The 25024-nt window shown below is 27.1% G+C and overlaps 2 protein-coding genes across 4 annotated transcripts in view; one reads left to right on the forward strand and one right to left on the reverse strand.

The window, feature by feature from the left end:
• The first annotated feature begins 448 nt into the window (after nt 1-448).
• On the forward strand, nt 449-4783 carry LOC127291399 (breast cancer metastasis-suppressor 1-like protein). Of its 2 annotated transcripts, none has more exons than XM_051320522.1 (3): nt 449-546; nt 1293-1510; nt 1762-4783. In XM_051320522.1, exons 2-3 carry the CDS (start codon nt 1293-1295, stop codon nt 2234-2236), a joined length of 693 nt encoding a protein of 230 aa, XP_051176479.1. In that variant the 5' UTR covers nt 449-546; the 3' UTR covers nt 2237-4783. The 2 variants fall into 2 exon arrangements, with proteins under 2 accessions (XP_051176479.1, XP_051176480.1); XM_051320523.1 differs by having other exon boundaries at nt 459-637.
• Nucleotides 4784-5145: 362 nt separating this feature from the next.
• Nucleotides 5146-25024, reverse strand: part of LOC127291398 (homeobox protein unc-42-like) — a 58071-nt gene continuing 38192 nt past the window's right edge. The window contains exons 5-7 of one of the 2 annotated variants that reach the window (XM_051320520.1): nt 14201-14383; nt 11533-11632; nt 5146-6567 (exon numbers count right to left, since the gene is read on the reverse strand). In XM_051320520.1, coding sequence (XP_051176477.1) covers nt 6461-6567; nt 11533-11632; nt 14201-14383 — 390 coding nt within the window. In that variant the 3' untranslated portion in view covers nt 5146-6460. The remainder of the gene's footprint in view (nt 6568-11532; nt 11633-14200; nt 14384-25024) is intronic. The other variant, XM_051320521.1, reaches the window with a different exon arrangement.

The following is a 25024-nucleotide window of genomic DNA, read 5'->3' on the forward strand; positions in this document are numbered from 1 at the left end:
TTAAATAAGCAATAATACTTTAGACATTCAAAAATATTTGTTTGTTTTTTTTTTTTGTTGCTTGAATTTTGAAAAAGTTTTTTTTTTTTTTAAATAACTTTTGCATAATAAATGCTATTTAAATTAAAATAACTTAAAATTCCATAACTTTTATTTAACATATATTAAAACAATACTGTATATTTTTATTATTCTTAAATATTTATTATTTTTTTTAATTCATCACACCCTCTTGTAATTCATTTTTTAATGTATATAATATTAAAAAATAAATTACCTTCAATTTGTAAATAATTTTAGAAACAATTCAAACAAAAACTTATTACAATTTTAATTAAATTTTATTGTTTTGAATAAGTACGAAATTCAAATTTAAAAAATTCCCACCAGAATTATTGCGCCTGGGCAAAGGCTACGTGTAATACTGCGCAGGCGTCGACATAAATTAATTGCATATGGCCGACAAGTGTTGACAGGTCATTTTTCTGATAAAAACAAACATTTTTTTTTTTATAATACTTAACATTGAGATAAGAATTTTATATCGTAAGTAAATTTCTACAGATTATTGCCTTGTTGTACTTTATTTTTTTATCATTTTTGTGTCAAAAAACTTGAAACTCCCATAATTAACACTGTGAGTATTTAAGATGTTTTCTTCGGAAATTTCGCGCTCTTTCTAATTTCTTATTATTTTACATCTTTAATCTAAATATTATTTATGTTTTATTTATACTATTTTTATTATATTTACAGTAATAAAGTAAATATCTAATTTAATATTGATAATTTAAAATAAAGAAAAAAAAAGTTACATAACCTAAATAAAGTTATTACTTCGTTGATATAAAGTGCGTGTTGTTAATTAAAAAAATTAAGTTTTACATGAAAAAATAAGCATTAATTTACCATTACTTATTTTTATTTATTTATTTACATTGCTTTTATTTATATTAGTTTTTCTCAGATTACTTTTGTTTTGAGGTTAAGTTAGCATTGGATTGTAAATTCTATAAATTTATGTACATACTTTTTTTTCCTTCTTAATTTTAAAATAAATTTTATGAAAATTGTATCGGTAAAAAATATCTTATTGAAGTAAAATATTTTTTAATTCCCTAAATGATGTTTATTGATAGTTTTTTTTTTATAGTTTTACTCATTTCAATTGTATTTTATATTTTCTAACATTCTGTTGAACCTTATTAATTTCTATTACTAGTGCCCTTTTTATTGTTATTCTGTTGTAAATGAAAAAACAGTTTTTTTTCAAAATTTTTTGCATTTTGCAGATGCCAAGTGTAAAAGATGAATCTGAACCAGAAGGCGAGGAAGTTTCTCACGACAGTAATGACAGTAATCAAAGTTCAGCATCCTGTGACAGTAGTGCAGAACACACGGACAGTGATGATTCTTCTGAAATGGATGAAGACGAATGTGAAAGGCGAAGAAATGAATGTATAGATAATCTTGTCGATCTAGAAAAACAATTTTCATTTCTCAAAGAGCAGTCAGTATTCCTTTACTTTTAGTTGTTGTATTTAAAAAAAAAAATTTAAATTTTGCATTAAAAATTTAATTTAATTTTTAATATTAGAGTTTGAAAATAAATAATTTAGAAATATAATTCAAACCAAAAGTAATAATTATAAAAAGGTTTAATTAAATTATTGTTTAAGTATGTTTATTATTTTTATTGTAAAGAAAGGAATTTTTTCTTCAAAAAAAAAAAAATATTTTAATATTTAAAAATTCTTATAGGCTTTATCGCGAACGAATCACTCAGGTTGACACAAAATTGGGAGAGGTACGGGTTGGAAAATCAGAGGAATATCTCATTCCTCTTGAGCGACTAAGAGAAAATATGAAAATAAAACAAGAAGTTGCTGATATTTTAAAACAATTTCGATTGCAAAATATTCAAAATAAATATGATGCTGAAGAGCAAGCTGCTTCGCAAAATTTGAAAAGTGAAAAACAACTTATTTGGGATGCAATTCATAGTGATCTTCAAGAAAAAATTCGCCGACTTGAAGAGGACAGAAATAATGTTGATATTCACGCGGATTTATGGCAAATTTCAAGTGGTAGACGAAGAAGAAATCATACTGATCGAAGAAGAGCAGTTTCCGTAACTGGTCCATTCATTGTTTATATGCTCAAAGACGAAGACATTCTAGAAGATTGGGCATTAATAAAGAAAAGTTTAACCAGTCGAAAGACGGAAATTCTTTAAGAATTACACAAAATAGAGGTGAGGAAAGAATTTTTTTTGTTTCAATGACTGATACATATAAATATAATAAAAAAAAAAAATAGTGCATTAAGAAAAAATTTTAATATGTGTAAAAGTGACAAACTTTTCATTAAGAGTGGCTCTTGTGCTTTTGAAAATGGGAGCAATTTTTCAATCCTAAAACATTTTGTGGTAAATAATAATAATAATAATAATTATGTAAAGAAATATATCTTGATAGTTGAGCGAATAATTATTTTCCGTAGAATTCTACGAAAAATATATTTATTTAAAAAAAATGTTTGCAATAATTTTTTTTTTTTTTTTTTTGATTTTTGAATAAGTTACCGACCAAGTTTACTGGTTGAAAATTTCGCTGACTGATTATACCGACTTTTGATAATAAAATGATGGTAGAAAAAAAATGTCGGTAATAAGTAAAATCGATAGAAAAAAAAGAGAAGCTAATTTTTTAATTAAAAAATATTCAGGAATTTTTCTTTTGCGTATCTTTAAACGCGAAAATTATCTGTAACCTAATGAGAAATATTTTCTTAAAAGATACTGTTTATATTACTCATCAAAATGATGAGAAAATGTAAATACATAATATGTAAAATGTTGAAAAAAGTTTTCCTGAAATAAGTAGAGTTTTTGCAACAATTATTATCTTTTTTCTCTTTATTAATCACAATCATATTGATTAAAAACAATTAAGAGCAATAAAATTTATAAAAGATTCATCTTCATTTTTTATTTTATTTTTGTTAGACAAAAAAAGAATTACAAATTCTAAAAAGAAAATCGAAACTACTTTTGAATATTTTATGTTATGGTATATGTTACAATTACTTTAGTTTTTCTATAGCGCTTTGTACTTGACATTTAATATTAATATAATAACTCTACGAGTGTAAATAGAGAATAAAATATATCAAGGATTCGAAACTGAAAAACAAGATGGATACTTTTAAATGTTAATTTTTATTTAGGCTATTTACAACACATACGTACAATACGTGACCCTTATTTAAAATTATGTTGCGCTCGACCGAAATGGCGCTCCCGTATAATTCATAGTCCTTTTTTTTTTTTTTTTTTTTTTTTTTTCTTATACTTTTCCAATGTTCAGTTTTGTTCGTTACAAGTTCGTCGCTCATTTAATCACGCGAGCATGTGATATGTTACAAACTTTTAGGAACATTTTCACGAGCGATTTTCTGAAAAGTCGCCAATAAAACAGCACCCTATGAAACAATTCATTTGCAGATTTAGCAAATAAGGGATTTTCAACCTCTTTTAAAAAAAAAAATAAAATTACATATTTTTTATATAGAAAATTTTTAATTTAAAAGATTTTTTCTTTTTATTTATCACCAATTCAATTAAATTATTAGGAGAAATAAAAATGAATTTAAACATTTTTTTTTTAATTGAATAAAAAAATTTCTCGTTGAAATTATGCAAGTGTAATTTTTGCTATTTCTGCAAGTGATTTATCTTCATGTGCGCAAAAAACAATGCAGCTCTCTGCAGTTTTTTTTTACACCTCAAGTCCTTACAATGAGTAGACAGTTATCGCAAAGTGACACCAATATAGACAATTGTCGATTGGACAGATTCCAAATATCACGACAGAACGACGCCAGGGTAAGGACGATTCACAGTATTAAATAATTAATAACTTAATGAATAACACTAAAAAAAAAATTAATAGAATCCTTAAACGCAAAAAAAGTTTTTTTTTTAAGTAAAAACTTGATTTTTTGATGAAATTAAATTTTACGTTTCTTTTTTGCGTTTATTGAATCCATTAAATATTTTTTTTTATTTGTCAAGAATAATATATATAAATAAAATTAGAACGACGGCCCTGGCGTCGCATAAATTTCGAACTTAAAACATCGTCTTTGTCGAATTTTTAACAACCAAAGCATATTGAAACAAATATCTAACAGTTTATTTTTAAGGGTAGGATGCATACATTTTTAAAAGGACATTGAAAAATCGCATACGCTAGAATATCTGTTGATTATATACTAATATACGTGTCTATCTCCCTCGTTTATGTACAGCGTTCCTCCTAATACGAGAATCTCACTCCTCCTTTTTTTTATGTTTAAATTTTAACAAAAACATTTTTCACAGATCGTTGTTAAGAAACTAATGAAAGAGCTTGCAATTTTTATTAAATACTTTCAATTTTTAGATTTACTCGAGTCCTGTACAAGGAAAATTGGAAACGCATTAAAATATCATTTTTTTTTAGATTAACTTCCCCATTAATTATTATTATTAATTGTGAAATTACTAATTAAGGTACTTAAGTTGCGTTAATCTCTGACAAAAGTTAATGCTAAGAATAGCAGCTATTTTTTTATTGACTATTTTACAAATATAACTCAACATAGTAAAACAGATTTGTTATTTGATTTTTAAATTTGTTTTGCACTTTTTTGTGTTATTTACAAAAAAGGATGACGGATTTTTTTTTAATTTTTAAATTATGTAAAAACGATTTCTTCTACACTTTTATGTAATTTACAACAGAAATGTATAATCAATTTATTTTATATTTTTCAGATGTTTGTTATTTATTATTCTTCAAATAATATTTTAATGAGATATAAAATTACTTAAATTTACAACACGTTTTAAAATCAATATTGTTATGAATTTTTAATTAAAATTTTTTTTAAATTACAATTACTTTAGTACGATGATTTTTTAATGAAAATAATATTTAATTAATGGAATATTTTTATTTTTTCCAATTTTTTCCTTAAAAACATTCTTATTATTCTTCTCTCTTATTTGAAAGTAGCAAATAATATTTTTCTAGAGATAAAAAAATTTTATACATAAAAATAAAATATTTTAAAAAAATTGTTTGCTAAGAATAAAATTAATGGGAAATTTTTAAGCTTTACAAAATAATTTTAAACTTTATTACAATATCGTGATATTTGAAAATTTCGACGTTTTTCTTAATTTGTAAAATACTTGAAAACTAAAATTAAAGAGCAAAATATTTATTTCTAATTAACAAAAGCGAAAAATTTCTATAATCATTTATTGAGTATACAACAAAATAAATTATTTACTTGAAAACTAAAATAATAATTAAAAAGTATTGAATTAATAATTTTAATAATTTTTAATCTTAATTTTTTTATGAAAAAAAATAAAATACTATTTTATTAAAATCTTGTGGATTATCAGCGTTAACTTTTAGCGGAAACTATACTCGCACATAAACTACCTTAAAATAATTTCCAAATTTTTGTCTCAATTCATAAAGAAAGAAAAAGAAAATTTGTATAATCTCCCACCGCCCACTCATATAAATAGCATAAGACTTTTATTTTGTGATTTAACCGCATTATTCACATTCGGCTAAAAATTTGAAAATCCATTCAATTTTCATTATTTTTTTTTCTTCACGTTTTGTGTGTCTTTCACTGGTCACAATAATATTATAATTATTACTGTAAACTTTCTTGGACATGTAGACGCGTCTACTTAAATATAATATAATATAATGCTCTTACTCTGATATGAGCGATATAACGAACGTTATTTATAATAAAAATAGGCGATCTCAATGACGTAGACTCGTGTGACGATAAAACACTAAAAAATTATCATTGGGACTAGATTTTTGACTAGCGCGAAACGCGTAGACTTCCTTTGTACAAGAAATAATAATATTGATTCTGTCGAATATTATATTTGTAAATAAATTTACTGTTTTTTTTTATAAGATATTAAAAGATTTGCAAAATCTTCGTAATAAAATCTTTTTTCTTCGACATAATCAATATTAATTTTTTCACAAAGACTTTTATTTTATTTTTTTTTTTTAATAATATTAGCACTTTCTTTTACGTGCAAACGAACAAGTTCCTTCAATATATTTTCAAGCCAGTGAAGTAACTCATTCTTTTTTTTTACTTTGACATATATTATTTCATTTCTCTTTTTTTGTCTATTGACAATATTCTTGTTTTTGTTTGTTTGTTTGTTTTTTTTTTTTTTTTGACTGGGGCGAAATTCTTTTAGGACTTCGTTAATGTTTCATGTCGAATTTCGAATGCGATCAGTTTGCTGATCGAACCACTGACTCGACATGGTGGTCAGCAGTTTTGTAGTACCGAACGAAAGAAACGAAGGTCCTTCTTCATCCTTCATTGGAGAACTCTTCGCGCCCTTCGTCGCCTAAAATTATGTTTGATATTGCAGCATTGGTGCTGCAAGATTTGGATGATGTGCTGTATTCATTCTTAGGGCTGAGATACTTTTATTGTACCATTCGTCCTCGGCAGACATTCCTAAAAACAAAATTTTTATTAATATATTATTAACAAATATTCTTTTTATATAAAATAAAAAAAAACGGACAAGTGCGAGTTAAACTCGCATTAAAACTGAGGGTTCCGTACACTTAAACTTAAAATTTGAGGGGTTTAAAGTTTGAAGGCCTAGATAGAAAACATAGACATAAACATAGAACATAATCTAGGCATAAATTTGAAAATAATGTGAACACATAGATTTGAAAATAAATTAATAAAACTAAAAAATAATAAAAATATTAACAAATAAAAAATGTCAAAAGATAAAAAAATAGCAAATGGTAAAAAATAGAAAATGGCAAATTATAAAGAATGGCAAAACACTACAAAAAATTGGGCAAGCACAATTGGAGTTGAAAAAAAATCAAGAATTTGCCACAAAAAAAAGAAGAAAATTTTATCTTTCTGGGTCAAAAATTGTAAAACTTAAGGAAAAAGTACACTTTTTAAAAAAATTGTATGTTTTGAAAAAACTCAATTAAAATAATTGCCTATCATGTTTATTAAATTTTTACTGTAATCTGCATGCAAAAATACGTAAAAGTGTATAAATTTGAAACTTTTTAGATAAAATTTTCTTCATTTTTTGGGGAAAAATCATAATTTTTATCGAAAATTATCAGTTTTTCCTTGAAAACGCTATGATAATCAACTCGAATTGTTCTCGCTATATTTTTTCTGTAATCTACACGTAAAAAAGTATAAATTTGGATCCCTTAGGATAAAATTTTTTTCTTTTTTTATTCGAAAAATTCATTATTTTTTTTTTTTAAATATGAGTTTTCCCTAAAAACAATATGATTATCAACTCCAATCGTGCTCGCTATATTTTTTCCTGTAATCTACACGCAAAAATACGTAAGTATACCAAATATGAACTGTCTTGGTCAAATAGTGTGTGCGCTAGGTGGATTAAACGCTTTTTTTTAAATTTTTGATTTTTCCTTGACAACGCTATGTAAATTGATCCGAATCATGTTCGCTATATTTTTCCTGTAATTTTCACGTAAAAATACATAAGTGTACCAAATTTGAGCTCTCTATGTAAAAAGATGTGGCAACCAGGGGGGGGGGGGTCATAGTCATTTTCAGGGATTTTTCGTAAAAATTCATGGTTTTTCCTTGACAACACTATGATAATCAATTCCTATATGAGATTTGCTATATTTTTCCTGTAATCTACACGCCAAAATACATAGGTAAATTTCAGCCCTCTAGATAAATTCGTGTGGCCCCTAGGGGGGGGGGGTATATGCCTTGCTTCACTAGTCTCATTAATAGTTAAAGTTTATTTGATTCAAATAGGTAATCAGTTACTTTGATTTTTATGAAATAAATGTTTATTTCTATTAAATAATTTTTATTTCAGTCAATTATGACATTTGTTACAAATACAGAAATTATAGATTCAAATACAATTTATTTAATTTAAACAAAAATTATTTGGTTCAAGTAAACATTTATTTGGTAATAGTCAAATAACCGATTATTTGAATCAAATAAATTTTATTCACTGTACTCTCTACATTTGAATTATTAGCGAAAATTTATAATAATTTTTAGTTATTTTTCACTAAAAATTTAGTTAAAAAAATATTACTAAATCAAATTGTAATATTTTACTACAAATTAGTAAAAATTTCTACTAATTTGAATTAGTTAACGAATTCTCACTAATTCAGATTTAGAAAGTAGGATAACGTTTATTTTTGTTTCATTTTTTTACTAATAATGTAATAATAATTAAAATTGTGTATTGTAAAAATATATAAATATTATAGTAATTATTATTTTACAAGCAAGATGATGATACTTTAAATTTCTTTATTTTATTAATTAAAGTTTATTTATATGACATTACTTCGAAAGTCTATTTCGATATATTATATCAAATAATCGTGTGTTTATTTTAAAAAAAACAGAAAAAAAGAAACGGAAACAGAGCAAATCTGTGAAGGTTTCTGGGTGTATACGAAAATCGCTTGCTTCAAGACGCTCCATTTCCGCTGAAGCGCCGTCTTACATCATTTCCGGCACAAGATGGGAATATCGCTTCTAAATCGAATCAAGACTATTCGCGAATTGCCTATCGACTTCTCTAGAGCTCTTTACGATCGACAACGTCGGGATATCTGCTTTCATCAACGATTTACCGTCGATTAATCATTTCATTTTCCATCAGACGGATCACGAAATTTAATTTTTACATCAATTTTATTTTGATCTCATTTATTAATAAAATCATATTTTCACATTATTTTTTTTAACGTCAATGTAAAACTTTATTCTATCAAAATATATTATAAGAAATTTATATAGATTATTCAGGGACGCTTAAATAAGTTCTAAAAATCAATTGTTAGAATTTTCTTTTAATAGAATTTCATTACATCTATAATGATCTGGGTTTTTATTGCCAAAAGGATTTTCTCGACTAATGGAGTCCGGGTACCTATTTTGACTAGTTACTTTAAATCTCGCTAGTTGGCGTGAAGCGCCATCTACGTTTCTATTAATTTCGGAACTATTTCTTACTATGATGTAGAGGAGAGGTGTAGTCATTGACGAGTCTTTATTTAATCTTTCGAAAGAGAATATATTGCTTAAATAAAAGAACAATAAAATATACAAAAATGAAGTATTACAAAAATGATATGAAGAAAAGAATCTATACAATGCAAATAAAATAGTAAACTCTAGGAAACATAACGATAAAAAGAACTAGCTATTCCAGTGGAGCGTTCGCTGAGGCTCCGATCGCGCTCGTCATTAAGGGGGGAACACCAGTTGTAACTTTCGAAAAATCGATTTTTTTTTGCATTTTCTTAAAGTATACATATTTAGAAATGTGTCTGTAAATTTTAAACTTGATCCGGTAAAAAATAAATGAGATATACAGAACACTGCAGCGGCGCGTCCCGTGGCTTCAGACAAGGTGGCCAGCCATACCTGACCCTAACGACAGATGGCCTTTTCCTATGATTTAGAAACGGCAACCACTGCGGAAGAGTTATTATATGGTCCAGGAATCGATGACTCTTTGTAAATTGGAAACAAAATTTCTTCTGAACAAAAAAAAGTAAGTTGAAACTTTGAATGCGTTTTTCTCAAAATGACATTTTCCAAGTCGGTGACCACGATTACTCGAATACCATTAAACCGATTTATTTAAAATTTAGTGTGCTTCATTTACACATATAAGTCTAGTTCGTGATCGAAGGATTTTTTTTTATGCAAAACTTTTTTTTATATAGCTGAAAATCGACCGTATTTTTTTAACGAAAATCATACTTTTGACTTTGACAGGTCGCCATTTTGTCAAATTTTTTTTTTTGAATCCTTCGATCACGAACTAGATAATCTTATAATAAATGTAAATCAATTTCATTTTTGTATTTCAGACGAAGTATACTTGCAGAATGCTGGTCACCGCAATTCGCCTTTTTTCTTAAGGCGCCACTTCAATGGCTCATATCTCTAAAAGTTTTTGTTAAAAAAATTTTTTTTTTCTTTCAAATCACAGCTTTTAACATGTACTTTTAAATAATAAATAGTATTCTTTAAAAAGATTCATTGTTCTTTTGGAAAATATTCTTGTAAAAAGCATTATTTCTTGAGTTACAACTGGTGTTCCCCCCTTAATTCAGAATTCGCGATAATGTTGGTCAGGACGACGCGTATTACTTTCACGTGGGGTACTTTCTAGAATTTACACCCTAGACGACGGTACGGACGGATACTAGGGTCGTGCACGCTAGGTCGATTATTATTCGTAATCGGGAAGAAGCTAGATATTGGATTCGGTTCCAATATTCATGCCCGACGCGAAGCTAGTGCAAAGTAATATTCACTAGGTGTCTCCACCCGAGAAGCGCCTCGAGGACGCAGGAGCGTCTACAGGAACAAGTAAAGCTCCTTCTAGGAAGTGAGGAGAGCTCTGGTGTTCAGAGAGACGCACCTCTACTGAGCACAAGGTAGCCAGAAGTGAGTCGCTTCCAACTGTCAGAGAAGTACTTCTAGACGAATTGGAAGAAGACTGACGAAAAAGGTGCGAGACGAAAGGTATATCACTAGCAGCTAGGTGACAGCGAGTGGTGGGGGAAGAGAGTGACACTACTATTTACGCTGTCTACTTTCTCTCTTTTCGCCGGGCGACTATACTATGATATTCTATCGTTACACATCTAATTTTCATTGGGTCAAATTTTATTTGTTCGAATTATTATTTTGCAGAATATTATCATTTAAACGATTTTTTATATTAAAGAATTTTTATAAAACCGAAAATTCACTTCACAGAATTTTTATTTGCTCGAATTTGCATTTTCTATAATAGCCATTTAAATGAATTTTTATTAGGTAGAATTTTATTGCATAGAATTTTTTTTAGATGAATTTTCATCTTTTCGAATTATTTGATAGAATTTTTATATAATCGATTTTTTATACTGCAGAATTAACCGAAAAACCATTTAACAGAATTTTTAATTGATAGAGTTTTCATTTATCCGAACAAAAAATCGACAGAAATCTTTCGGCGCAATTTTTAAAAGTAACCAATCACAATTTTATGAATAATTTTTGATTGGTTGGTTTTAAAAATCGCACCGAAATCTTTCTGTCGAGTATTTATTCGGGCATTTGCAATGTCGGACAAATGATAATTTTATCAATTAGAAATTCTATTAAACGATTTTTCGGTTAAGTATAAATTCTGTAGTATGAAAAATCGATTTTATGAAAATTCGAAAAAATAAAATTCGGCTTAATTTATCTTTATCTGATAAAAGTATATTTAATGAAAATTTCAATAATTAAGTTTTATATAACTTATTTCTTGTCCCTGTTATTTCTTGTTATCAAATTTTAATAACATTTTTTTAAGTTAAATTTTACTAATTACAATATATTGAAATAAAAATATTTTGCAAAAATTCTCACCCATTGCATCTTGCCGCATGCCAGTAACTGCGGACATATTCGATGCGGAATGCGACATCGAGAAGGGTTGAGTCATGCTTGGATATGATGTCGTTCCCATCTGAAACAAATATGAGAAAATTTAATTTTGCAAAATTTTTTTTTATTGTCAGGCAGATATAGATTACTTAAAAACAAATGAATCACAGCAAAAAAAAAAATCTTAAATTAAGAACCAGTTATAACTTTTTAAAACTTGGAATCTTATTTTTCCGGAATTAAAAAAAAAGTTTTGAATTTTTGTTTTTTCTGAGTATTTATTTTTGTAAAATGTGAATATACCTGTTAGAAAGATGAGATTCAAAACTATAATTTTTAAATTTACTAGCTAATTATTTCTAGATGCTTCTTTGATGTTATTTTATTTATCCTCTTTTTATATTATAAAAGAATAATGTTTTATTATTATATAATAAACAGGCAAAGGAATGTTTCTTTGATTTAAAAAAATGATTGATATTTATTTTTGTAATAAAGGTACTCTGCATTTGTTTTAATAATATGAAATTAAAATACTATTGAATTTTTTTTTCTGTCAATAATAATCATGGAGGAAAAATTTATGCATATTGTAAAATTAGGAAAGTTTCGTTAGAAATCTAATAAAATGGCTATATAGCAGATGTGAAATTTTTGCTATAGTGGTTTTGACATTAGGTAGAAATTATTGGTTCAATTGATACGATAGGCATTCGGTTATCTATCCGACCCAACTAATTAGTCCAAATGCAATTTACCCGAGTCGGCGAACGGCTAGGCAGACTCATATGTAGATACCTACATACGTACAGCTGTACTTCAATTTGATACCTTGGTTTAAATCATTAACGAGAAACGCATCGAATTCATTTGCTCGATCTATATATGTACCGGGATTTCTCTATCCGGTTTGCAGAACTATATATTATTATTATTATTATCTATATATTATTATATATACTACCTAATAGAATTGCATGAATTGAATGTAAATTTAATATTTAACAAATAAATGTTATGTTTTTAAGCTTATGTTTCTAGTAATTAACATTCATTAAATTTCTGTAATAATTAATTTAATACGTAAAACATTTCGGAAGTTAATGGTAACCGGAGATGAGTAAAAATTTTCAAGGTAAAAATCAACTCCAACAGTGAGTTAACATTAGATTAACTTTCTTAGCATTAACTCCGTGGGCATGAAATTAAATTCCTTTGCTTTAACTCCAAAATGGTGGGAGTTTTATATAGTTAATTTTTACATTTTTTACAATGTATAGGAATTCTGTAATAATTAATTATGCCTGACTAAAACTATATCATTTTACTGTTGAAACCAGAATTAATTGAGCCGCACGTCTGACTAAATATGTCCTTCACTACTGAGAAGATTTCACTGCACTGTAAAAAATATTTCGTGAGTTAAACGGCTATCAGAGTTAGGAGTAAAATTTTTCAAATTAAAAATCAACTCCAAAAATGAGTTAACATTAGATTAGTTCCTTTATCATTAACTCCCTCATAAAATTAACTCTATTAGCGTCAACTCCAAAAGAGTGCGACTTTTATAGAATCTCGTTGGGAGTTAGAATTTAACTCCCTTTTTTACAGTGTACAGTGTAAAAAACTATTGTTTTTTTTACCGACGCAAAACGATAGTTTATATTTAATTCATTTCAATTTAATTTAAAAGTGTTAAATTAATACAAAAATTTTGATCAATTTAATACTCTTTCCGTGTAGAAATTGCCTTACCAGGACCCTAGTAGGGAATGAAACACCACATCTGATCAGGGCCAAATCAGGGCGACCAGAAAATGTGGATTTCCTAATCAGGGCTACATCAGGCGCGGCGTTTCATTCCCTAATAGGGCAGCCTGATCTGGCCCCGATCTGGGCCTTGGCAAAATTTCTGCACTAGTACCTATATCAATTTGATATATTTTCAAGTTGTATATATAAAAATGAAAATTATTCTTTCAAACTAAAACTATATTCTGCTACTGAAATGAAAATTAAACAATTTGCCTGACATTAATATATCTGTAACTTTTAATTTAATCTTACATGAAACTAAAACTAAATAAACGTTTGATTTATTTTTAAATATTTTCCAAACGAAGAAAGAATTTCATTTGGTGAGACAAAAAAAAGTGTTTTTTTAAATTATTTATTCTTAAATAAACAATTGTTTATAAACTGATTATTCTAGACCTTTATATTAATAAATAAATTATAAAAAAAATGTTTCATTTAATTTGGTGAGATTACTCCGAAAAGTGCTCTCTAATATCTGAATTAGTAGTTTTCTACTAATGAAAGAGTGCGGATTCGTTTACCAATTGAATTAGTAACAGTTTTGACTCTTTTTTAGTAGAAAACTACTAATTCATGAAGTAAATCTGCTTACTAATTTAAAATAGTAAAAAATACGATTTACTCTATGAATTAGTAGTTTTCTACTAAAAAAAAGTCAAAACTGTTACTAATTCAATTGGTAAACGAATCTGCACTCTTTCATTAGTAGAAAACTACTAATTCCGATTTAGAGAGTGATAAAAACAAAACTCATAAAATGGCACATATAAAAGAATTAAAAATCTAAAATTAAGGATAAAATATAATTATTTAATTAGACTTTTAAGCTGACCTGGGGGTAACGATTTATTCCGTTTATACTGTTGTGTGGGTGGGGATAGGGTTGATAACCTCTGCCAGCACCGGGGTAAATGTTCCTCATCATAGCTCCCTGACAGGCAGGAATTGGTGCAAGAGCTTTTTGCAGTTGTTTTTCCTGTTTTCTGTACTTCGCTCTCCTATTTTGAAACCATACCTGCAAAAAGAAAAGTGTTACAATTTAAGACATCAATAAAATGTAGACAATCGAATAAAATGATAAAAAAAAAAAATAAATAAAAGTTATGGACTCTAAAAATTTAATTCTAAACAAATTTATTAAAACTTATTAATAAATTACAAATACAAATTACAAATACTTATTCAAATACTTATTTTATATTATATACTTTTTTTTATTTTTATACATACCTGGAAATACTAAGAATATTTTGCAAAAAGTTTTAAAGTAGACCTGATAATTATTTTTGTTTAAATAATTTGTTTAAAACAATTTTTTTTTCTTTTTTCTTTATTTTTTAGAATAAAATGCATTTTAGTTTGCTTTTTATGGATAAAGTAAAAGAATCTGGTGGAGAAAAAACTTTTTATTTTGAAAAATAAAAAGAAAAATGAAAAAAAAATTTTTTAAACAAATTATTTAAACAAAAAGGATCATCAGGCCTATTCTAAAACTTTTTGCAAATTATTCTTAGTATTTCCAGGTATATAAAAATAAATATAAATATATATTTAAAAAAAATTAATTTTTCCATGATCAAGGCTTTGACAAAAATTTTTTTATTATACCTAAACGTATTAAGATTGTCAAATTTGTCCCACTTTTTTCATTTGAAATTTATTCATCCATCTCTACCAAAAATTAACAGAGTTTATCTATTTTAAATAATGACCGCAAAATTATGTTGTGGTCCAATCTAAACAAACTGTATAATAATATGACTTTAGTTACAATATAAACCCAACAAAAAATTGTCAGAGTTGACTAGTGGTACCAATATCGCGCCAGTACTGCGCCAGTAGTCAATTTTTGATACACGGAGAAAAATGGAAAAATACTTTAAAAGTAAAACCTGAACTGACAGCAGTTTCTGCGCATTTCTGGCAATTTTTACTTTAGAAATAGTTAAATTTACTCTGAAAATAGTAAAATTTACTCCTAAAATAGTAAAAATTATTCCAAAAATAGTAAATTTTACTATTCCTGGAGTAAAAATTGCCATAAATGCGCAGAAACTATGGACAGTTCAGGTTTTACTTTTAAATAAGCAGTTCAATTTTCTATTTTTCTCCGTGTAGGGAAGTATTCTGAAAGTAAGAAAAAATTCTTAAAAAGGAATATCTATTTGGAATTTATAATAAAATAATTTTCAAGAAAAGTGGAAAAAAAGGGATAGAAATGAAAATTTTTAATGAAAGGTATCGATAACGGAAACGTGAATATCGCCATTTTGTATCGGTCAATTTCCATTGTTTCGCGGGATTAGTAAACCCATAATGGGGTTGCCCAAAATGCCACCACCATAAACCCACCCTCACGCGACCCCTCTATAGCCATAAAGAGAGATATATATATAGAGAGAGAGAAGCCTGCGGCTTTTGTCGGCAAAGAGGATCGACGAGGGTGTCCACCTCCGCGATTACGTCACTGGTGCACCACTATTGGCCAGTAACAGGCGCCTGACGTCACTTCTCGCCCTCTCATTGGCCAACACGTTTTATCGACATTTCCATCCACCCCGGAGTAGCTGCAGGGAACACAGAAGCATGGCGTTTTCAAACGAGTCGCTTCGCTAAATATCTGCAATGATGTTCATTTATTGGCAAAAGAAAGTTGTGCAAATAAAAAAAAAGATGAAAAAATTCAAATTAACTAAAGAAAAAAAAAATTTATATTAGGGTCAGAATTTCTTAAACGGTTCATCTAAACACAGTTTTCCTAAAAGTATCGAATTGAGACCAAAAATTGCATCAAATCTTTGCAACGTTTTGATGCACATAAGTTATATATCAAAAAGAGATCGTTTTGTGTATCATTTTTAGATATGATACACGAAACGGTCTCATTTTTTGATGCAAAAAATTTAATCAATTTATATCAATCATAGCCGAATTGAATCGACTCAAAATTAAACGAATTTTTTTCAGATATTTTGGTAATAGTACAATTGCGGAGACCATTTCACTATTTAATTTGAAAATGAAAATAACAGAAAATCAAAGACAATGTGCAATTCGATAATTAAAAAGTGACAGCTTATAAACATAACCTAAAATGCATGAGAAAAAATTTGTCGATAAAATCAATATAGCCGGGCTTTTTAGAAGGTAGATGGCAGCACTCATCTATTTTCTTTCTTTAAATTTTTTCTGAATCGTTTTTATAAAAAGCAAAACTGCCATCTACCTTCTAAAAAGCTCGGCTATATTGATTTTATCGACAAATTTTTTCTCATGCATTTTAGGTTATGTTTATAAGCTGTCACTTTTTAATTATCGAATTGCACATTGTCTTTGATTTTCTGTTATTTTCATATTCAAATTAAATAGTGCAATGGTCTCCGCAATTGAGTAGCTGCCTGCAATAACTCGCCGAGCGCTTGGCCGATCGCTCTAACGCCAGTCAAACGTTCAAAAACGTGAAAAAAATGAAAAATCAAAATTTTGATTTTTGAAAAGTGCAATCTTGTAGGACATAAGATGGCGCATCTTTTTTTCCTTTGAGTTTTTTTTGTAGATCAAAAAATAGAGTTAATATATGCAAAACACTTAAAAATTTTATTTCACAAATTTCATTCAATTTTTAAACATAAATCACAGTATCTTTGACAAATTTCAATGAATCTTATTGAAAATTAATATACATACGTATTTAGGTCCATAGAAGACGACAACATAATCAAAAATATTAAAATCATCAATTGTTTATTTATAATTAATTGTAAATGAAGACTTGTCAATAATAATGTTTACTTACCTTTGTCGACATAAAGTGTGTGGGGAACTTCAGAGTTGAAGAAACTTCCAGTGAGACATTTGTTTATCATAATGTAAGGAAGTTTTTTGTAAAATTGAAAAACAATTTATCAACAACTTTAGAAAATATAGAACGTTTAAGAAAACATGCGCGACGCGCTAGCGAGTCTCCGCGCGAAGAATTGCACACAAGAGTTAAGAAGGACGTTATGTTATGTTGTGATATATTATGTTTTGAAAATGGAGCCAACATACTATCACTGTTGATATGTAACAATACACTAATTTCTTAAAAAAATGAAGAAACAGAAAATAAAGATATACCTTAATATTAATTATTAAAAAACTTATTTGGAAACTGCACAAACAGTACATACAAGCACCAAAATATTTTAAAACTATTGATTATTTAGTAAATATTAAAAAAACAGTTGTTCAAATTTAATTTGCATTTTCATAAAATTAACACATATTTTATTTGAAAAACATTTCTAAGAATGTAGTGACAATATTTGTTTCTGTATTTTCGGTCCTCTACAACTCTTGTTTGCAATTCTCCGCGCGGAGACTCGCTAGCGCGTCGCGCATGTTTCCTTAAACGTTCTATATTTTCTAAAGTTGTTGATAAATTGTTTTTATATTTTACAAAAAACTTCCTTACATTATGATAAACAAATGTCTCACTGGAAGTTTCTTCAACTCTGAAGTTCCCCACACACTTTATGTCGACAAAGGTAAGTAAACATTATTATTGACAAGTCTTCATTTACAATTAATTATAAATAAACAATTGATGATTTTAATATTTTTGATTATGTTGTCGTCTTCTATGGACCTAAATACGTATGTATATTAATTTTCAATAAGATTCATTGAAATTTGTCAAAGATACTGTGATTTATGTTTAAAAATTGAATGAAATTTGTGAAATAGAATTTTTAAGTGTTTTGCATATATTAACTCTATTTTTTGATCTACAAAAAAAACTCAAAGGAAAAAAAGATGCGCCATCTTATGTCCTACAAGATTGCACTTTTCAAAAATCAAAATTTTGATTTTTCATTTTTTTCACGTTTTTGAACGTTTGACTGGCGTTAGAGCGATCGGCCAAGCGCTCGGCGAGTTATTGCAGGCAGCTACTCAATTGTACTATTACCAAAATATCTGAAAAAAATTCGTTTAATTTTGAGTCGATTCAATTCGGCCATGATTGATATAAATTGATTAAATTTTTTGCATCAAAAAATGAGACCGTTTCGTGTATCATTTCTAAAAATTATACACAAAACGATCTCTTTTTGATATAACTTATGTGCATCAAAACGTTGCATTAGAAAAAGATACAACCAAGTTTACTGTGTAAATTTAAAAATTTAATTTTCAAGGTTAAATATGAGGCATTATTACACCCAGAGAAAAGAAATATTTGTCTCAGAGGCAAATAAATATTTATCTGATTTAAATAAAAAAAAATTTATTTACTTTAAATAAATTGGCTATAGTAAGCTCTGAGACAAATATACGTTTATTTCTCATTTCTCTGGGTGTTGAATTGAGAATTTATATTAGTTACTGATACCAATTAGTTAGTCAGCTTAACCATTTGGTTAGTAAGGTAACTAATTAAATAGTTATTCTAAACAAACTAATTAGTTAAACCAACTCATAAAATAGTTATGGATTATTACTGATAGAATCTAGATTGCTGTCCGTATATGTAAGATCAAATATGGTACCTGGTACTATCTAGATAGTACCCCGTACCATCTATTTCTCTCCGTGCTCAATTGGAAAAAAGTTAATTAGTAAATTATTATTTAATTATGTAATAATTCAATACTTAATAATTAATATTCTTTATTAATAATAATGCGCAATTAGCATTTAAATCCACTGTCTCTTTTTATATAATGAATAATAATTGAATGTCCCGAACAAATAACTCGACCGACGCTCGGACGATTAACGCTCTATTACCAGTCAACTTTTTTCTCTAATTGAATGTTATTTTTTTTACAACAGTTTTATACTTAGAATTGTATGCAGAATATTAAACAATTTATAAATTTAAAGAAACAAATTTTTTTGTTTCAATATTTTCAGAAACTTATTTACAATTAGTATAAAAGTGAAAAAAAACTATTTAACATTATTGAAAATTAATAAGTTTTCAAAAAATTTTAGGCGATTCATTTGAGAAATTCTGACGCATTGTCAAATTATAGTTCTAAAAATAATTATAGAAATAGTGAAAATATAATTTGTTTATATTATTAAATTTATAAAGTATTAAATTCAACCGCAATTATCAAACAGGACGCAATTGAGCTTCTATTAATGCGTCATAAAATCTTTATTTGCTAAATTAAAATTCTTTTAATTGGATCCAAACAGCTTCCTTCTCCTAATCAGTAATAAATGATTTAATGTTGAAATGAAACCGAATAAAATGGTATTTTTCTGCTTAAAAGATAAATTAATGTAAAAAAAAGAAAAAATAACTTTAACATTATAAAAGGCACTCAATTCTTAATGCAACATTACTATATATAATATATATATATATATATATATATATATATGCTGGTGGAGAGATACTTTTTTTCTGCTTCTACGAAGAAACTTTTTTTTTCTAGAACATGCTTCCGTGTCCGTGAAAGAGCACCCTTACAAGAATCGGAAAGCTAAGAGTTCGCAATTTAATAAACGTTTTCCCCTTGGATCTCTCTACTCCTATACTTTTATCCTTCGACGCCATTATTTATGGAGGTCAACCAAAAAAAAAGGAAAAAAAAGAGAAAGTTGACTGATGAAAATAACTGACGTGAAATACTGAAAAACATCTTTACAATATCTGTTTTTACTGTTTTTAGTAAAATTATAAAACGAGTTTATATAATGATCTGTGTAGAAATTGCTCCACTTTGCCCTATTTAAAATAGGATTATGGCCAGGGTATCGCCAGTTTTCCCTATTTGAAAAAAAGTGTAAATAAACTAAGTACTGAATTTTTATTAACAATATCTTTTCTGGATCGTTGTACTAGTCACAAGGAAAGCTTTATCTAGACCTTATAGTTTAAGTATAGAAGTTTGAAGTTTAACTATATATAGAATAGTAAAAGTTTTAACTGAAACAATTATAAATTTTTCTATTCTAGTAAAACCTTTCGCTGTTCTAGATAAATACTTTTTTCGATGGTGTTTTAATAATTTTTTTATTTTAAAGAACCATATTTGTTTTATTTGAACCAAATATAATATATTTGAGTTAAATAAACGTATATTTGTCTAAAAGTCTATTACTAGCCCATTTATTTATGGCGTAAATAAAATTTTTTATTTAAATCATATAAAAATTTATTTGAATCAAATAAATATTTATTTGGCTGTGAGACAAATATATATAAAAGGGAAATAACACGTTAATAAGCTTTACATTTTTAGATTCTTACGCTTGCTTATAGGCAGTCCAAAGCAGATGCACATTTATTGGTAGGCGCTTGTGGAGGGGGTTATAATGCGAGTTTGGAACTGAGTCCAAGTATGCTTAGAATGTGTGCAAAGCGGTGTGGACCGTTTCATTTAAAATTTAATGCAATAACTGCAATCTTTTTGTAACCTATATTATTATATTTATTAATCAACACATTTATATTTCTTGCGATTATTAATAAACTAACTATTTTTCATTATTATTTATTTATGTTTCTATAAAAAGTATATATATTTACTTTTATTAGAATATTCAATTTGGAAACTAAATATAAAATCTAAAAATAAATTAATTAAAAATATTAGAATAGTTTTAATTTTAAGCAGCTTTTCAGAGGGATTTTTATTGTATCTTTAAAATATTTAAACATCGAATCTCTTTAAAAATTAAATCTAAGTTTTTTTTTATCTTTTTCACCAAAGGCTTTGTTTTTAAAAATTTTTTTAAAAAGATTCCGCACTTAAATATATGTATGAAGATAAATAAAAATCTCATTATAAAGATTTTTAAAATTCAAAGTTTTCTAACATTTTTATTTATTTCATTCTAGATTTTTTATTGAATTTCCAATTGAATATTCCAATAAAATGATAAATGTTTCCTCATGGAAACATATTCATAAATATCTCGAATAGAATAAGAGATAGATAAATAATTTTTTTTTATTAAATAGGTCTCTCATTTTCGGACAATTAATGCGAGTACTTTGGCTAGATAATTAATTTTTTTTTCATTTAAAAATTTTTCAAAACCCGTTTTTTGCCTCTAACCTTAAAAAATCTTGTTAAACTTATTGTTAGAGATATATTTTTTTATTTCGTAGATTTTTTCAAGACGAATCTTTAGACCTATTAAACCTACCCGAAAGTTCTGGTTGAAGATACATGGAGTTGTTCCCTTGAATTAATTCATCATTAGCGTTTGATTCATTCATTATAAACTAATAAAGCACGCACACAATTAATAATAAATACCGGTATATACACGCGGATGATTTACGTTTATAATGCCCGTTCCGGGCGTAATACAATGGTGATCAACATACTGACACGAGCGCACAGCGCAGGCGCGTCTATCTCTGCTGTACCTGTGTGGTTGCACCGAAAAAACGGTATTCTAGTTTTAAGATTATTATTTTCTTAAAAAAATATTCTTAAAAATATTCTTAAAATATTCTAGTTTTAAGAATGTTATATTCTTACATAAATATTCTTAATAATATTCTTAAGCAAATTCTAACTTTAAGAATATTTTCTATGTACTAAATCTTCTTCTTCTTAAAACAAGAATATGCGCTAGAATTGACGTGCTGCTAGCTTGTTCGCGTCGACATTGACTAACGAGTCGTCTTGCGCGTCAGAGTTTTTTTTTTGACAATCATAGTGAAAAATGGAAGAAGTTACCGCCTGGCTGCGGAAAAACTCGCTAGATGAGTTAATCTTTAAAAATTTAATAATAAAGTTTAAAAATTTATAAAAAAAAATATTATTGCGTTTCTTAATCTTATCTACGTAATTTAAGTTTTTGTGATCCCAAATTGAAAAAAATGTTCGACAATTGGTTAACATTGTCTTTAAATATTAAAATTGTGTTCTTTTTTGAAAACTTTAATAAAAGTAATATTTTTAAAATAAAAATGCTGTACTTTTTCTTCATTTGAAATTATGTATATTTTGGTTTAAAATTAAGTATTTACTATTCTTAAATTAAGTTTACAGTATTCTTAAAACTGCTAAAAGTATATTTCTTAATACAAGAAGAAAATATACTTATTTTAAGATTATATTCTAAAAAAGTGATTCTAAGAAAATATTCTTAATGTAAGAAGATTCTATTCTTAATTTAAGAATATATTCGTGGCGCCTATTTAAGTCTCGCATATTCTTAAAATAAGTTGAAAATTCTTAAAATTAGAATACCGTTTTTTCGGTGTGTGTGCTTATATGAGTATATGACTGACCAAAATCGTTTGGGAATGAATCCAAAGAAACTTGGAGCGAACAATCTGCTTCAAGTAAACGCCAATACACAGTTTCTAATCATTTAAAAACTGAATTGAAATAAATGTAAATATAATAATTGTTCTCAATACTTTGCGAGTTATAATACATTGCTTTCAAAAATACTAATATGTACACAATTAATGCAACCTCTAATAAAGACTTCAATTAAGATTACATTTCTCTCTACAACACGATCATAAAATTTATTTTAAAGTTATTCCTTTACGAGTTAAAACAAATCACGGAAACTGATAGCACTCGCTTAAAGGAAAATATTAGCGTTTACTAAGATGTTTAGAATTCATTTTAATTGATAATCATTATTAAACTTTTTGGGATAGAAACCTAAACTTTTCTACTCATTACTACGGTAATAGGAATTATTCCAATTGTTTTATACTCAGTCTGATATCTCAATTTTCATTTTTCTCCGTGCGATATTATAATATATAAAAATTAATAAACGTGGAGAAATTTTTTTAGCAATGTACACGGAGAGAAAAATCTGCCTTTTATAGTATGAAATAGATTGCTGCTATTTTTCTTTAAACTTTTCATACTAATAGAGCAAAGATTTGAGAATTTTTAGGATAGTATTTGTCCGTACTAAAAAAGCATAGTATATATGCTTCTATAGTACAAAACATGTAGTTTAATAGCAACAACGCCATGCGAAGATCGCACATAACATCATCCTACTATGTTTGCATAAGTTCTATGCTTTTTCGGGGATAGGCTCTTGCAACTGGCGATTAGGCCACGCCCACCTTTACTGAATTGGAACTGCCCTAATCGCCAGTTGCAAGAGTCTATCCCCGAAAAAGCATAGAACTTATGCAAACATAGTAGGATGATGTTATGTGCGATCTTCGCATGGCGCCGTTGGATTAAAAGTATAATAAGTATGTAATAAGAGGCTATATGACAAACTTTATTAGCATAGACAAGTTTCATGCTAAAAAGACATACGATTGTACTATAATTACTCAAATTTCATGTCTATATAGCATAAAAAATTTCTGTGCATTAAATGTAAACCTTTCTATACTATAAAAGGCAGATTTTTCTCTCCGTGTAGAATCACATAGCGTATATTCTTCTACGTGTTTAAATAAATAAAGATATATAAAATTGAAAATATAGCGAAAATTTCTATATGTAAGTAGATATTGACTAGTAGAAAAATTTATATTCAGTCAGACAAGTGGTGATTGATAGTTAACCAGTCAGTGAATTAGTAGCGAAATCCATGTTTAGTCAGACAACAAGAAATAGCTCATTTCATTGAGAAGTTTTGCTTTTTTACAAAAATAGTATATTATTGTATAGTGAATTTTTATTATATCTATATAACAAGATAACGCTTTTTCTTCTTTATAAATAAATTAAAATAAATAAGATAATAAGACCTCACATAAAAATAAAATCTTTGTTATAAAATATTCTGATCAAAAATCGAATAATTAACGTAAAAAAAAGGGGTCAAATAAAAACTCAACTAACTTAAGATTGAAGCTTCTTTTTCTTTTATCTCGCCCTAATGGAATTTCTTGTGCGCGGTGATTTGAGAATTATTCTTTTATACTGCGACACCATCGTTTTAAACAAAACCATTATCTTTTTTTTACTCGCTCAATATTATATTATATGTTTCGATTACGGTTGTTATACGCAGAAATCAAAGAATATTATTTATTTTTTTGTTCTACACGGAGAAAAAAGATTTCTTTTATAAAGTAACTTTTACTCCAAAAATAGTAAAATTTACTCTAGAAATAGTGAAACTTACTACGGAAACAGTAAAATTTACTACAGAAATAATAAATTTTACTATTTTTGGAGTAAAAATTGCCAGAGATGCGCAGAAACTTCGAGTTGGTCCAGTTTTACTCTGAAAGTAGTAAAAATTACTTTTTCTTTTTCTCCGTATATAAATCAATTTCTGCAATCTACATAAATATAGAACAAATCTCAAAACAAGTTTCCATATTTTTTTAATACTCCCCTGGTAGAATTCAAATTTATTAACGTTTAAAAAGTCAAAAATTTTGGAAAGATACATGATTAAATTTTTTTTTTTTTTGAATATTAAGTACTAATTTTACTCAGTGCCACAGAAAAAACCTGAATTCAAATTGAGTATAGATTCTATACTCAATTTGATTCGCAACAAAAATGAAACTGGTTGTCTCATTTCGAGTTCTAAGGTAAAAGTATCAAAATGAAACAGGCAAGTTTCATTTTGAGAAAAAGAAAAATGGAAAAATATTGTGAAATAACGAATAATTTTGCACAAAAACATGAAATATAATAATTACAAAGAAGTAAATAACACGCTAGACTTAATATATTTGATTAAAAAT

This window comes from Leptopilina boulardi, unplaced genomic scaffold (assembly GCF_019393585.1).
Source record: "Leptopilina boulardi isolate dan_hultmark-lab unplaced genomic scaffold, ZJU_Lbou_2.1 LbouV2_137, whole genome shotgun sequence".
NCBI classification, from domain to species: Eukaryota; Metazoa; Arthropoda; class Insecta; order Hymenoptera; family Figitidae; genus Leptopilina; species Leptopilina boulardi.